Raw genomic sequence first — 15,032 nt, 5'->3', positions numbered from 1 at the left:
GTTCATAAATTTTTTCAGGATCATTTCCATGTATCCTACTTGACTTTAGGAGGTTCTTACAAATTGGTCTCAGGCTTTTACAAATTGATCCCTGGAAAGCTTCATTTATATTATTTATTGAATAATGGTTCTTACACCTGTTTTCTTTCTTTCTCACTGGAAATTTTAATCAGATTTGGACCTCTTGGACTGATTCCCTGTGTTTCTTATCTTTTCTATAATATTTTAGCATTTTTCAAAATTTTGCTCCATAGGTTTTCCTGATAACTTGCAGCCATTCTACTTCATTTATTTGGATACTTATTTTTGTTCAGATTCTTTTTTCACAGCATCCTTTCCTTTTTCCTCTGTTTTATGAATGTAATATTGTCTTGACTCTATAGATGCTAGAAGGCTGGTATAATAAAACAATTCTAGAAGGCTGGTATAACCCTATCAAAAGATATCCTATTAACAGAACACCAAAAATTCTACAATATTCTTATATATAAATGCAAGAATTTGAAATAAATAAATCCAGCTGTTTATTAAAGAATAGTATTATATGACCAAGTGAAGTTTGTCTTGAAAACACAAAGAAGAGGCCTTGATAATATATTCATCTGCATTAGGTCATATGAGAAAAATTGTACGATTATGTTGATATATGTTAAAAAAACACCCCACTATTAAAATTTCATATCTATCCCTGAGCACAACTGTAATGAATTAGAGTTGGAAAAGCTGAAGTAAATTTCTGTAGCATAGTAATCTATGTCTCATATCAATGACTAATATTAAAATTAATGGCCAAACATTAGGTTTTATTATAATGTTGCACAAAAAAGTCTGCACTAATCACTATTACTATAATATTCCTCTGGAATAGCTAGGTAATAAGATATAGGGGCATGTGGCTGGCTCAGTTGGTAGAGCATGTGACTCTTGATCTCAGGGTTGTGAGTTTGAGCCCCATGCTGGGGGTAGAGATTACTAAAAATAAATAAACTGAAAAAAAAAAAAGGGAAAGATATAAAGAAAGTGGTGGCAAAGTATTTGCAGGTGACAGGACTGTCCTAAAATCCTAATGAATTAACACAAACTTTATTTGAAATAAGACCAAAATGTAAGGAGGCAAGTTGGAAAAATCAGTGCTGTAGCACTTTTCACTTATTTGACAGGCAATGATGAAAACCAAAAAATAACATTCAGTGTTTGTGAGATTATGAGGAAGTGATCTCTCTTGTATACTACTAATGGCACTGTATATTGTTATAACCTCTCTGGGGGCCAATTTTAGAGCCATCAAAAGTTCTAAAAACATCCATATTCTTGAACCAAGCAGTTCTACTTCTAGGAATACAAGCTAAGAAAACAGAAATAAGTGGAAAGATGGATGAAGAAAAGAAAAAGATAATCCAGTAAAATAGCAAAAAAAGGAAGCAATTGAAATGACAATCCTTAGGACATGCCTTAATTATATCAAGACAACATAAAATATTCTGTAAGTGTTTAGAAAAATGAAGTGGCTCTCACTGTCATGAAGAGTATCTCCTGTTTCATAGTGAAGTGGAAAGGACAGGACACTGATTAATACTGTTAAAATTATTGGGGCGCCTGGGTGGCTCAGTGGGTTAAGCCGCTGCCTTCGGCTCAGGTCATGATCCCAGGTCCTGGGTTCAAGCCCCACATCGGGCTTTCTGCTCAGCAGGGAGCCTGCTTCCTCCTCTCTCTCTGCCTGCTTCTCTGCCTACTTGTGATTTCTCTCTGTCAAATAAATAAATAAAATCTTTAAAAAAAAATACTGTTAAAATTATGTATACTTATGCCTATAGAGGAAGACTAAAGTCTAGTCCACATTTTGTCTATGTGACTATGTGACAAAATGTTTATAGAAATAATTTTTTATTATGGCTAATGAGAAAAAAATTTTTACTTGAGTGTATTTTTAAAAGTTTCTTTTTTCTATGAACATAGTTTTACCAAGAAAGGCCTAACGACAAAACGTCTCTAGACACATTTAAAGTGTCTTTCATACACACAGCAGTAAAACAGCATTAAGTAGTGATAGGAACATAGTAGATGAGGAACCAAAATAACTAGTATTATCCCAACTCTGCTAGTAGTTGTGTCACCCTGAATAAACATCTCAGCAACAGTGTACTCAACTGTAAAATGGCTACCTGTCTCACCATGCTGTTGTGAAGATCAAGCAAAATAATGTGTATTTAAATGGTTTGAAAAATATAAAATACAATGAAAATGAATGATGGAATAATCAATATTATCACTTAAAATAGTTAAAAATGTTGGTTTGATCTCCTGATTTTTGCAATATTATTCTCACATAGTGAATATCTAGTTTATCATCCTGTTATATGTGTCATATTGTGCAATGTGGAGACAGAAATGATGACATGGAATTCAGATCTATAAACCTTTGCCCCAGAAGTCAGATCATAGCAAAATTCTAACAAAGTCAATAGACAGATTAAGTAATTATGTAATTTTTCTCTGATGGATACCAAACGGTGCTAATACTGCCTCAGCTTTCCTTTAAAGAGGCAATCAAGTTGCCTGAAATTCTCACTCTGATCATTCATATACTTGGGATAAGAACCTAAAGGCTCCTATTAAAATATAGGGGAGAGAGAGAAGGAGGGAGAGAGAAACAGATTTTGGTAACACATTTTTTAAATCATTTATTAATATTACTTTGAAAATTGGTTATTAGATTAGCCAGTGACTCATCTAGCAAGAAGAATGGGATAAAGGACCTATTCCTTTCTAAAATTTAAATATCCTTAAAGGCCTTGAGGTTGAGGAAGTGGAGGAGGAGAGGAAGGACCAGATATGACGTCAGGCTCAGACCAAGAGAAGTGCTGTAGCAGGAAGCCTGGTTGAGAGAACAGTGAGACAGTCCTTGTTATCTTTACAACTCATGTAGGTCTAGTCTAACTCTAAAAGTAATAGCAGTAGTACATTCGCCAAAATAATTACTGTATGTTTAATTCACTGATAAAGCATAAAGCTTATCTGCTATTGAATAAAATCTCCATTTACATATTTTTGGAACAATTACCATAATATATACATTCCCCCAGAGTTTCTCCTCTCTAGCTGTAGTTATATAAAATACAATTGGGAATTTTATGATTTTCCCTCTTTTTCACTGGCACATGGGGATGCTTATCTAACTATACAACTTTTACCTCTCACTGTGGCACTAAGCTAATTATAAGTCTTTTTAAATCTATTCACCTGTCTTTTGTTTTGCTGCCTAGCTGGGCCTTTTCCAAGCAAGCAGAAAATCTCCAATCAGTCAGTTATCACAACCAGAATGTGAGAGATTAGTGACCAGGAGAGAAGCAGCATCAGTTTACATCCTTTTAGGCAAGAGAATGATATTACTTCACAAGCAAGAAATCTGAGGCTCCCTGATCTTAATTTAGAAAACTTGCAGTTAATAATCACATTAAAGTTGGTTTTCCATGCCAGTTTTTGTTTCCTTTGTTGTTTTTACAATTTTAGTGTCCTTTGTGGTTACCAAAATTATTTGCTGGAAGGCATATATTAACATTTAAAATACTTACTCTATAATAAAATAGGTCTTGTAGTTTTGATATATCTGAGTTAAAATGTACTTTGAATTTTTTACAATGGCAATCACATTGCTTGTATTTTATCCAGAGTAGAATTTAGCAACTTGTTGATTGCGACCATTAATACACTGAAAACTCCTTTTTAAAATGAGGAATAAAATGGGTTTTTTCATTGTAATCTGTCAACCCAAATAAGGGACATACTGTAGCTGCTCCCCCCAAAAGGTCAATTGTTTCTTGAAGGAAAGAGAACTAAACCTGAAGTTAGAAAGTTAGCAAACCAAAAAAATGGTTCAAGGAACAGATGTGCAGACCAGGGAGAATTGGTACAGGTGATTAGGTCCGGAAGCAGAAGTTCTGATGACAGCAAACTGAATTTGTTTTTTTGCCATAATTAAATACTTAATGAAAACAAATCTCATTAATGCCATAAGCCAAAAAGAAGTATAAGTGATCTAAAGTGTGGTCAACTTTCACTTAACATTTTACTAAAGGAACTTATTAGCTGAACCCACTTCAGCTGCTTTGATGTACTTCATTGTGTGTTCACTTCATTGTGTGTTATCTGAGTCTACAGACACCTGCTCTCTTTAGGAGAGTGATTTGTGTGTGCCTGCGCATGTGTGTGGGGTTACTGAAATGAAATGTGTAGTCCAGCTATGGATGTGATGCCGATAGAATGAAAATACAGTGTACATGCTGTACATAGAAGAAAAGTCATAAGGGCATTTCTTGGTGCCAAAGAAGTTTAGGTTCAAGGTATTTTAAGTATCTTACTATGAAAATAGAGTATTTGGAAGAAAAAAAATCCCAAAAAGTCATGTTTGCTACTTCCATGGTAAGAAGAAAATACATCTATTGCAGACATGGATTCAGTTTCCTTTGGCTAAGTCTAGAAGAAAAACAACTGAAACATATGGGATGCATTTGCAAATATTTGAAAAGATATCTTTGCCTCCACCAAGACTGCACTAAGACCACTGAACAATATATAGGTTTTCTAGATCTCTGATACTAACTAGCCATTCTCAAGGCTGTGTTGGTTACACCATGTCTATTCTTAGCATAGAAACTTTCATCTCTCTTCTTAAAAATATAGATAAAAATTTACCAGATTTTAACAACTTAATTTAAAAAGTTAAAGGCATGGGATGCCTGGGTGGCTCAGTGGGTTAAGCTGCTGCCTTTGGCTCCAGTCATGATCCCAGGGTCCTGGGATCGAGTCCCGCATCGGACTCCTTGCTCGGTGGGGAGCCTGCCTCTCTCTCCACCTCTGCCTGCCTCTCTGCCTGCTTGTGTGCTTTCTCTCTCTCTGACAAATAAATAAAATCTTAAAAAAAAAAAAAATTAAAGGCAGGGGTGCCTGGATGGCTCGATCATGGATCGTCTGCCTTCAGCTCAGATCATGATCCCAGTCCTGGGATGGAACCCCGCATTGCTCTCCCTGCTCAGTGGGAGGCCTGCTTTTCCCTCTCCCTCTCCCACTCCCACTGCTTGTGTTCCCTCTCTCGCTGTGTATCTCTCTGTCAAATAAATACATAAAATAAGAATTAAAAAAAAAAAGTTAAAGGCAGTGCTGCCTTCAAAGGAGACACTAAATGAACTATTTTTTTCCCAGTAAAACTAAAAGTTTTAGGGCCCTTTAAACCAGTTCGTTTTATGACTTTCTAAAAATTATTTCAGTAATTTTTGTTAATCATATAGTAACAGTAGTATAGTTAGAGGGTAATAGTACTTAAAACATCAATAACCATGGAATATCCTTAATTTGGTCAGATATTTAAGGATAAGGCATTATTAATTTATCTTTTATGAGCAACCTAAAAGCAAGGTTATAAAACGCACATCCCAGTAACATTCTTAGCAGAAGAAAAGGTATCCTTATGGTTTGTCTCCAGTCATCTAAATAATGGATCTCCTCATGAAACAGAAAAAAAAAAAAAAAAGATACAAAGCTTTTTTTCACATGATGAGACTTCAACTCTGAAGCCAAAATAATGCAAAAATCATATAAAAATTCAGAAAGTAGTCTTTTAAATGTGATCTTTAAAAGACCTATTTGATAATAAAAACATCTCTAGTATTTAAAATTCTCAAGGCAGTTCCTATCCAAAAAAAAATTGACAGTAATATTTTGTAAGTTTATAAATTAAAATGGAAGTTTATTATGAAAAATAACATAGCATTTACGTAACAAGCTGGATGTTTTTGTCGGGGTGGTTGAGCTAGTCATTTGGTAGGGTTTTTTGTTTTTTGTTTTGTTTTGTTTTGTTTAAAGATTTTATTTATTTATTTGACAGAGAGAAATCACAAGTAGGCAGAGAGGCAGGCAGAGAGAGAGGAGGAAGCAGGCTCCCCGCTGAGCAGAAAGCCCGATGATGCAGGGCTCAAACCCAGGACCTGGGATCATGACCTGAGCCGAAGGCAGCGGCTTAACCCACTGAGCCACCCAGGCGCCCCGTCATTTGGTAGGGTTTTAAAATTGTTCATTATAAAAAACGACTCAAGGGTATACTAACAGAATTGGTCATTTGAATCTTTTGCTTTCAGTAATCCCTGAAATATTTTAGGTATACAGGATTTACTTAAAGTAAATTCAGTAAATAACTGACTTATTTAGTAAAGAATATTTACTATCAATTATGAAAATAAGGCTCATATTGATAAAAATAAAGATTTCTTTGAATTTCAAGTAAACATTTACTATTTAGCACATGTCAGATACTGTGGTAGATGCTTTTATAAGGTTCTCTGCCTTAAATTTCCTGAATAAAGTGTGAAATCAAAAACTTTTCAGGTACTTAGTCTTTTAAATGTTAGATATAGCCAGTTATAGATATATATATATGTGTATCTATATATATATTCATTATATTCAACATATATATATTCATTCACACACAGATATATATAATAAAATTATATATTCATTCACATATATTACTTTTTTTGGTTAAACAACTTGTCAAAATGGATGGTAGTTACCCTTCTTGAAATAAAAAGATATATGTAAGAACCCTGCTGATTTAATTAATGCAAACCACTTGATTAAATACCTATAGCAATCTGTACTTCAGCGTTAAAAAGATCCAGCTGAAATATAACTTCTCTAATTCTGATTAGTCTAATAACTATTTTCTCCACAGATAAAGGGGTCACTTTAAACACAAAAACCAGTGCTGTTTTCTGTGATTAGGTTACTGTAGCTTAAGTCTCTCAACACTAGAATTCCTCACACAGCTGTTAACTGTGGACCAGGGGACTGGCTGACATCTGCTTCGTGCTTATTTCATTAATGGTTCACTTCCAGGTTCTAAAAGGATTGTAGCCTTTCTCCAAAGAGAATGTCGGATGCATCTATGTCTGTCTTCTACATAGTTGGCTTGTTCTGGTTTGTCACTCTCCATACAATGCAAATCTGAGTAAACTCACATCTGTCACCGATCGACCCAATTCGTGGGCAATCTTTTCCCATCGACCTGGGGTCCCTCCTGGGAACTTAACCATACTTCTTGTCAGCTGGCTGAGGTCCTCTTCTGTCCATTCAGGTGCCTGCAAAAATTACAGAAAAAAAAAGTAATTTAGAGAATGTTCGCTGTAACATTTAATAAGCCTGTGAAACAAACTGGGCAATTTGCTTTCTACAAAACCAATACTATTAACATGTATCCAATAGTTTAGCTAAAGCTTTGAGCTGCATATTTAACATAAGAATGCAAAGCTCCAGCAGCCTTTTAAATTTTCCCATGTATACCAAATAAGAAAGCAGAAATATTGTAAGACCAGGCTTTTGAAGACCAAAAAAAAAAAAAAGAGTTCAGTTTTGCATTAAGTGAGGAACCACTCTCAAAGCCTATGAAATGCTTTATATGTCACCCTGCTCTCACAGATGCCTCCTATAAGGTTACTATAAAAGGTCTCCAAAGTTTTAAGAGAAATTATGCTTAAAGTAAACAAAACACCTTATAAGTAAAAATGAAAATGTAAACAAGTAAATGTACTGCTTTAGAATCAGAACTGAAACAGAGATGCTTTTTGTTCATTCTGTAATAAGACTTAACTCTAAAAATCGTGTATTTTCAAGAGGTTTAACTTAACAAATGTTAGCATTTTAGAAAACTTAGAACAGAAAATTAGAAGTACCTACAACCGAGACTTAAAACATCAAGTCCATGCAAAGCAACACTTCATTTTAGAGAAGGTAAATAGCCCCTAAAAATTGATCTAATTGTTAAACTGAATGAAAAAAATACTTTCAAGATTATAAAATCTTTTTTGCAAAAGCAAAAATTCTAAGAGCAAGTATATTCTCTGCATTTTATTCAGTACTACTGGTCAAACCCAAAGCTGAGCAAACAACCCCCCCCCCAAAACAACACCCCCCTCCATTATTTAATAACAAATAACCATGTTACAATAACTTTACATTAGATTGTAGCACTGAACTACTCCCTACCAGAGGCGGCAACCACTCTGGTATTAAACAATACTACTCCAGGAGTCAGCAGAGAAATGGAGGAAGCCCACCTTATTTTCTTTTTAATTAAAAAAGAAAAAAAGAAAGAAGGAAACCTTTGAGACAAATACCTTTTCTAATCACCATTTCCGATAATGAACAGGCATACATCAGGCTGTTTGCATTACAGAACCATCAGCACAGAACAACAGTCAGAGGTGAGTGACCCCAGGGACTATCTCCACAGCTACAGCAAAGCTTCTCCCTGACACTAATCCTCCCTGTCATTCTCCCACTGTGCTCTAACCACACTGACATCCGCCTGCCTCACTGCAAGCTTAACGGGGCCCTTCCTGACTTTTTACTGTCTCCCCCAATCAATGGTTCAAGCGTGCTCTTTTCACCATGTCCAAATGGCAGCTTCACTCATAATCAAAGTGCACTGCCCCTGTTAAAGGGCTTTCCGAAAGGCTCTCCCATTTGCATTCATTTGCAAAGCAAACTACTTTTATTCACTTTGTTCTGCTATCAAGAATGTTCCCTGAAGCAGATAAATTGGCATAAATACAACCTGCCACTTAAGAGTCAGTAAATAATAGCCAATAGTAGGGAGGATTTTATCAATCATTCTATTTTGTATCCACTAAAAGCTGAAAGCCTCAAACATATTCATCAGTACAGCCGGTACCATACATGCATAAATTCACTTCTATAAAAAGGTAGTCTCCATAGGGTCTGGTCAGAATTTCTTTGATATTTAATGAATATCAGAAGTCTAATGCTCCATATCCAATAATTTGAAAATTTACACTGAAGGTTTTTTTCTTTTTGCTTGTTTGTTTTAACTTTATTTAGGGGAAAAATATTATATGGACATTAGCGGGACATGAGTGGATTTCCAAAGAAATATTTTTATTCCTAAAAAAGCTGAAACTTTAATAATTACACCAACTGACTTCTGAAATGCCCAAAGAGTTAATAAGAATTTAAGTTTATGGTAAAAGTCATACCAGGAATCATGAGGTTGACATTGCACAGAGATACAGTATTCAAACTATATAGTGTAACAACGCAAATTCACATTAAATCAAGTCATCTTACCTCTGTATTAATCATACAAACTTTTTAAGCAAAAAGTTGTCTAAAATATCAATGCTGTAAGCCATTGTGTCACATATTAAACTAATTCTTTACAATAATTCCTATTCTTAATCCACTGGCTTTCCAAATATGCTGCAGACATGAATAATGGACATTAAAAATCAGATTTTAATTCTTTGTTAATGAATCTTAAAGTATAGTGCCACTTTTTTTCTGGGAAGGAAACATTTTAAGTATCTGGACTGACATTCTAAAAAAATCATCTATTGCTATGACAATCTTTCCTTTTAGTTTCATAGTTATTTCATGGCTGTGCTTTTCATTATTAATATTAAAAAAAACTGGATCGATCATAACTAGGCCCATAATCTGAAATCTTTGAAAGAATCCTTTTAGCAATTCATTATTCTCTCTCCTACAGCTGTAAGGCACTTTGGTGAATGTGTAATTCCTCAGCAATAGTTAGTTGTGTCTTTAGAAGCAACAGAGCCTACTGTGATCCAGCTACTACAGCAGCCATGAGGGTGGCCATGGTGTGAATGTATTCTCCTTGTTCTAATCTGGAGCCAACTGTAGCTGTGAAAGTCAAATGAATGCATAAGCATACTGCTTTGCCACTTAAAACCATGTGTGTCCAATAATACTGAGACACTGGGCCAAAAATTCATCTCTACAGTAAAGTAATGGAAGACACCACATGGTGTGGGGACAGCTGTTGTGACTACACAAGCATTCCAATTTTGCATCAGAAAAGCCCCACTCTGGGAATAAATCTCCATACTGAATAAAAAATACGTAAGTTTTCAAATTATTCAATATTTTTATGTAATGACCTCAAAATATATCTATTAAAGTAAGAGCTGATATGAAAATTTAAGTTGTATTCCCAAATAATATCCCTTTGGGATAGATTTTTATCATAAAACCACATATGTTCAAAGGTTTGATGTCTTTGAAAATCCTTACTATTCTTGGGGGAGAGGAGTTGAAAGCTGTATGGGAAAGCACACTCTATTTTTTTGAGTAATCTATACATACCTTCCCCCTCACAGCTGTAGACCATAAAATGTTAATTACTAAGTATCATGCAATTTATTAGGTACTGAAAACTTATGGCCAATTTAGAAGAAATTTTATATGTATTTATTATATTTTCTTTAAAGACAAAAGGTCCATTTCTATCTGATAGATATTAAAACTCCCTAATGAATATTTCTATTGAAATGACCTACTAATGATTATTATTTTATATAATTACAAAAGTTACAATTTTGGATTCAACAATTTTTAGTAGATTCAGCTCAACTCAAATTCTTAGACATTTATTTAAGAAATAATATCCTTGCAAAGGAGCATCACCACTTAAAGTATCGGATAGATATATCTGATAATGGATACCGAATAATGTGAATGGTATATCTAATAATCTGCTACCTTCCAAATCCATGTTCTATACTGACTTTGTGTTTCAGGATGCATATTTGATGTTCACCTCTACAGTTTTCCTTCCCAATTTAAAAACCGAGCAGTTAAGTACCCTTGACTATTTATATGAATAAATTGTATGTAAAGACAACCAAACAAAATAATTTTAAAAAATCACTTCATACGTCTTTTCAATTTTAAGAGGAGAAACTCTTCTTTAAAGAATTTCTTGTAACTTCCCCCAAACTGTTGTTCCAAGGTTGTGACCCTTCAGCAGCAATCACTTCATGTTGTGCCCAGAAACGTCTCCTCATCTATGAGTTAGCTATCTTCCCCAAAAGAGAGGTCTACCTTTGGACCAGTGACCCTAAAGGGTGGCTGTGGGCTGGTGCCAATCTGCCAACAGTTTGTTACCCATCTGGACAAAGTAAGTCCATAAACTTGAAGTAAGGGTTAGAGCCAGCAAATTAAAACTGCCACAACAACCAAGTATGTGAGCAAAAACGCTTCTTCTTCTTTTTTGTTTTGTTTTGTTTTTATTAACATAAAATGTATTATTTGCTCCAGGGGTACAGGTCTGAATTGTCAGGCTCACGCACTTCACAGCACTCACCATATCACATACCCTCCCCAATGTCCATAACGCAACCACCCTCTCCACACTCCCCTACCCCCTGCAACCCTCAGTTTGTTTTGTGAGATTGAGTCTCTTATAGTTTATCTCCCTCCCAATCCCATCTTGTTTCATTTTTTCCTTCCCTATCCCCCAACCCCCACACTCTGCCTCTCAAATTCCTCATATCAGGGAGATCATATGATAATTGTAATGGAATACTATGCAGCCATCAAAAGAAATGGAATTTCTTTCTTTCTTTTTTTTTTTTTTGCAACAATGTAGGTGGAACTAGAGGTATTATGCTGAATGAAGTAAGTCAATCAGAGAAAACTCTTCTTTTAAACAGAATATAAGCCAGTAAAATGTCAAACTACCATGGCGGATCACATTAAGTGTGAGCTGAATTCTTCTTTGGCACAATAGGACTACAGATTGGTCAGCAACAGATGGAAATGAAAATGTTCTAAACTGGGTGCCTGGGTGGCTCAGTGGGTTGGGTGACTGACTCTTGATTTTGGCTTAGGTCATGATCTCACGGGTTGGGAGATCAAGCCCCACATTGGGCTCCATGCTCAGCGGGGAGTCTGCTTGAGATTTTTTCCCCCCTCCCTCTGCCCCTCCCCACAACTCGCATGCTCTTTAAACCCCCCCCCCAAAAAAAACTAAAAATATTTTAAATCTGGTTCTTTACTAAAGATAGCTAAGAAACTTTGGCCAAGACAATGCATGTAGTTCTTCACTTCCTCTCTGGGGAGCAACAGTAAATAAATCCCCCTGGAGAAACAGACACAAGTATGTTTGATCTAGTCTTTTAAAAAATATTTTATGCCACTAAGTGTTGTGGTGATTTGATACACAGTAAAATACAATACAGCAGGATTACTCTGAGATAGGAAAGAGAAAATTGTAATAGGCTTCAGGTGGAAGATGTCTAGGATGTCTGAGCCGTAATGGGATGACTAGGGCGGCTTCAGCAAAGCGGGGCGGGGAGAGGAGATGTGGCCAGAAAGGTAAGAAGGTAAAATCACATAAGGACTTCGAGGCCACTGCAAGGATGCTGGCTCCTTTATTCTGCATGACACGTAAAGCTACTGGAGGGATTTTTTTTTTTTTTAAAGATTTATTTATTAGAGAGTAAGCACAAGCATGGCATAGGCGGGGGAAAGAGAGAATCGGAGGGAGAGAAACTCAAGCAGATTCCCCACTGAACAGGGAGTCCGATGTGGGGATTTTTTTTTTTTAAGATTTTATTTATTTACTTGAGAGAGAGAGAGAGCATGAGAGGGGTGTGGATCAGAGGGAAAAGGAGACTCCCTGCTGAGCAGGGGCCCCATTCAGGACTTGATCCTGGGACTCCAGGATCATGACCTGAGCTGAAGGTAGTCACTTAACCAACTGAGCCACCCAGGCACCCCTGATGTAGGGATTTGATCCCACAATCCTGAGATCATGACCTGAGCCACAGGCAGACGTCAGGTGTCTGAGCCACCCAGGTGTCCCTGGAGGGATTTTTTTTTTAATTGAGGTATAATTACACACAACATTACAATAGTTTCAGATGTACAACACAATGATTTGATATTTGTATATATAGTTGACCCTTGCTTGAACAACATGGGTTTGTACTGCATGGGTCCACCTACACACAGGTTTTTTTTTTTTTTTTTTTTTAAGTAAATACAGCACTGTAAATGATTTTAGTAATATTTGTTTTCCAGCTTACTTTATTGTAAGAATATATAATACATACAAAATATGTTTTTAAAAAACTTTTAAAATTTATTTGTTGACCGCGAGAAAGAGCATAAGCACGGGGAGTGGCAGGCAAAGGGAGAGGGAGAAGCAGGCTCCCTGCTGAGCAAAGAGCCCAACGTGGGGCTCGATCCCAGGACCCTAGAACCATGACCTGAGTTGAAGGTGGACACCCAACTTACTGATCCACTCAGGCACCCCTAAAATATGTGTTAATTGACTTATTATATTATCAGGCTTCTGGGCAATCATAGACTAATAGTAATTTGGGGGGAGTCAAAAGTTACAAGGTTTTCAACTGAGCACAAGGTGTGGGGGTGGACTGACACCCCACCTCCCATGCTGTTCAAGAGTCAACTGTATTAAGAAATGATAATGTAAGTCTAGTTAACATGTCACCATATATAGTGATAGAATTTTGTTTTCTTGTGATGAGAACTTTAATTATTTAAATTCTATTTAGTTAACATACTGTGCAACACTGATTTCAGGAGTAGAATTCAGTGATTCATCACTTACATGCAACACCCAATGCTCGTCACAACAAGTGCCTGCTCTAATACTCATCCCCCATTTAGCCCATCCCCCACTCACCTCCCTCCATCACCCCTCAGTTTGTTCTCCATCCTTAAGAGTCTCTTATGGTTGGTTTCCCTTTTTTCCCCTCCCACATGGTCATCTGTTTTGCTTCTTAAATTCCACGTATAAGTGAAATCATTTGATATTTGTCTTTCTCTGACTTATTGCACTTAGCATAATATATGCTAGCTCCATGCACTTCCTTGCAAATGGTTAAGATTTCATTCTTTTTGATGGCTGAGTAAAATGCCATTGTGTGTGTATATGTACACACACACACACACACACACCCCATTTTTAAAGAAATTTTTTATTTATTTTTTAAAGATTTTATTTATTTGTCAGAGAGAGTGAGCACAGGCAGACAGAGTGGCAGGCAGAGGGAGAAGCAGGCTCCCTGCTGAGCAAGGAGCCTAATGTGGGACTCGATCCCAGGATGCTGGGATCATGACCTGAGCAGAAGGCAGCCGCTTAACCAACTGAGCCACCCAGGCGTCCCTAAAGAAATTTTTTAAAAGATTTTATTTATTTTAAGAGAGACTGAGCAAGAGAGCACAAACAGTGGGAGAGGGAGAAGCAGACTCCCTGCTGAGCATCCCAACTCAGGGCTCCATCCCAGGACCATGGAATCATCACCTGAGCCAAAGACAGATGCTTAACCAACTGAGCCACCCAGGTGCCCCAATATACCACATCTTTTTTTTTTTTCGCTTTTTTTCTTTTTTAAAGATTTTATTTATTTGTCAGAGTGAGCACAAGCAGGGGGAGCAGTAGGCAGAGGGAGAAGCAGGCTCCCTGATGAGCAAGCAGGACTGATGCAGGACTCGATCCCAAGACCTTGGGATTATGAACCCAGCAGAAGGCAGATGCTCAACCGACTGAGCCACCAAAACATCCCCATACTACATCTTCTTACGGACATTGGGGTTCTCTCCAAAGTTTGGCTATTGTTGATAATGCTGCTATAAACACTGACGTGCATGTACCCATTCAAATTAGGATGTTTGTATCCTTTGGGTAAATATCTAATAGTATAATTGCCCGATCATAGGGTAGCTCTATTTTTAACTTTTTGAGGAATCTCCACACTCTTTTCCAGAGTGGCAGCAACCAGTTTCCATTCTCACCAACAGTGCGAGAGGGCTCCCCTTTGTCCACATCCTCGCTAACACCTGTTCACTCTCGTGTTGTTAATCTTACCCATGCTGACAGGTTTGAGGTGGTATCTGATGAGAACTTTTAAGCTTTACTCTTAGCAACTTTCAAATATGCAATACAGTATTAACTACAGTTGTCATGCTGTAGATTATATCCCATGACTTATTTCGTAACTAGAAGTTTGTACCTTTTGAACTCCTTCATCCATTTCACCTACTCCCTACCCTCCCCTTCTGGCAACTACCAATCTGTTCTCTGTATCTATGAGCATGGTTTCTTGTTCGTTTGTTTTTGGATTCCAATATAAATGATATCATATGGGATTTGCCTTACTCTGACTTACTTCACTTAGCATAATGCTCTC

General features: G+C 36.6%; 1 protein-coding gene across 1 annotated transcript in view; it reads right to left on the bottom strand.

Annotated features, from left to right (window-relative positions):
* DNAJC1 (DnaJ heat shock protein family (Hsp40) member C1) overlaps window positions 1–15,032 on the bottom strand; it is a 223,337-nt gene that overhangs the window by 24,213 nt on the left and 184,092 nt on the right. The window contains exon 9 of the mRNA XM_047740450.1: window positions 7,014–7,133. Coding sequence (XP_047596406.1) covers window positions 7,014–7,133 — 120 coding nt within the window. The remainder of the gene's footprint in view (window positions 1–7,013; window positions 7,134–15,032) is intronic.

The sequence above is a fragment of the Lutra lutra genome, chromosome 8 (assembly GCF_902655055.1).
Source record: "Lutra lutra chromosome 8, mLutLut1.2, whole genome shotgun sequence".
In the NCBI taxonomy this organism is placed as follows: domain Eukaryota; kingdom Metazoa; phylum Chordata; class Mammalia; order Carnivora; family Mustelidae; genus Lutra; species Lutra lutra.
The sequence above is the reverse complement of the archived record's forward strand: the minus strand, read 5'-3'. Positions and strand labels throughout refer to the sequence as shown.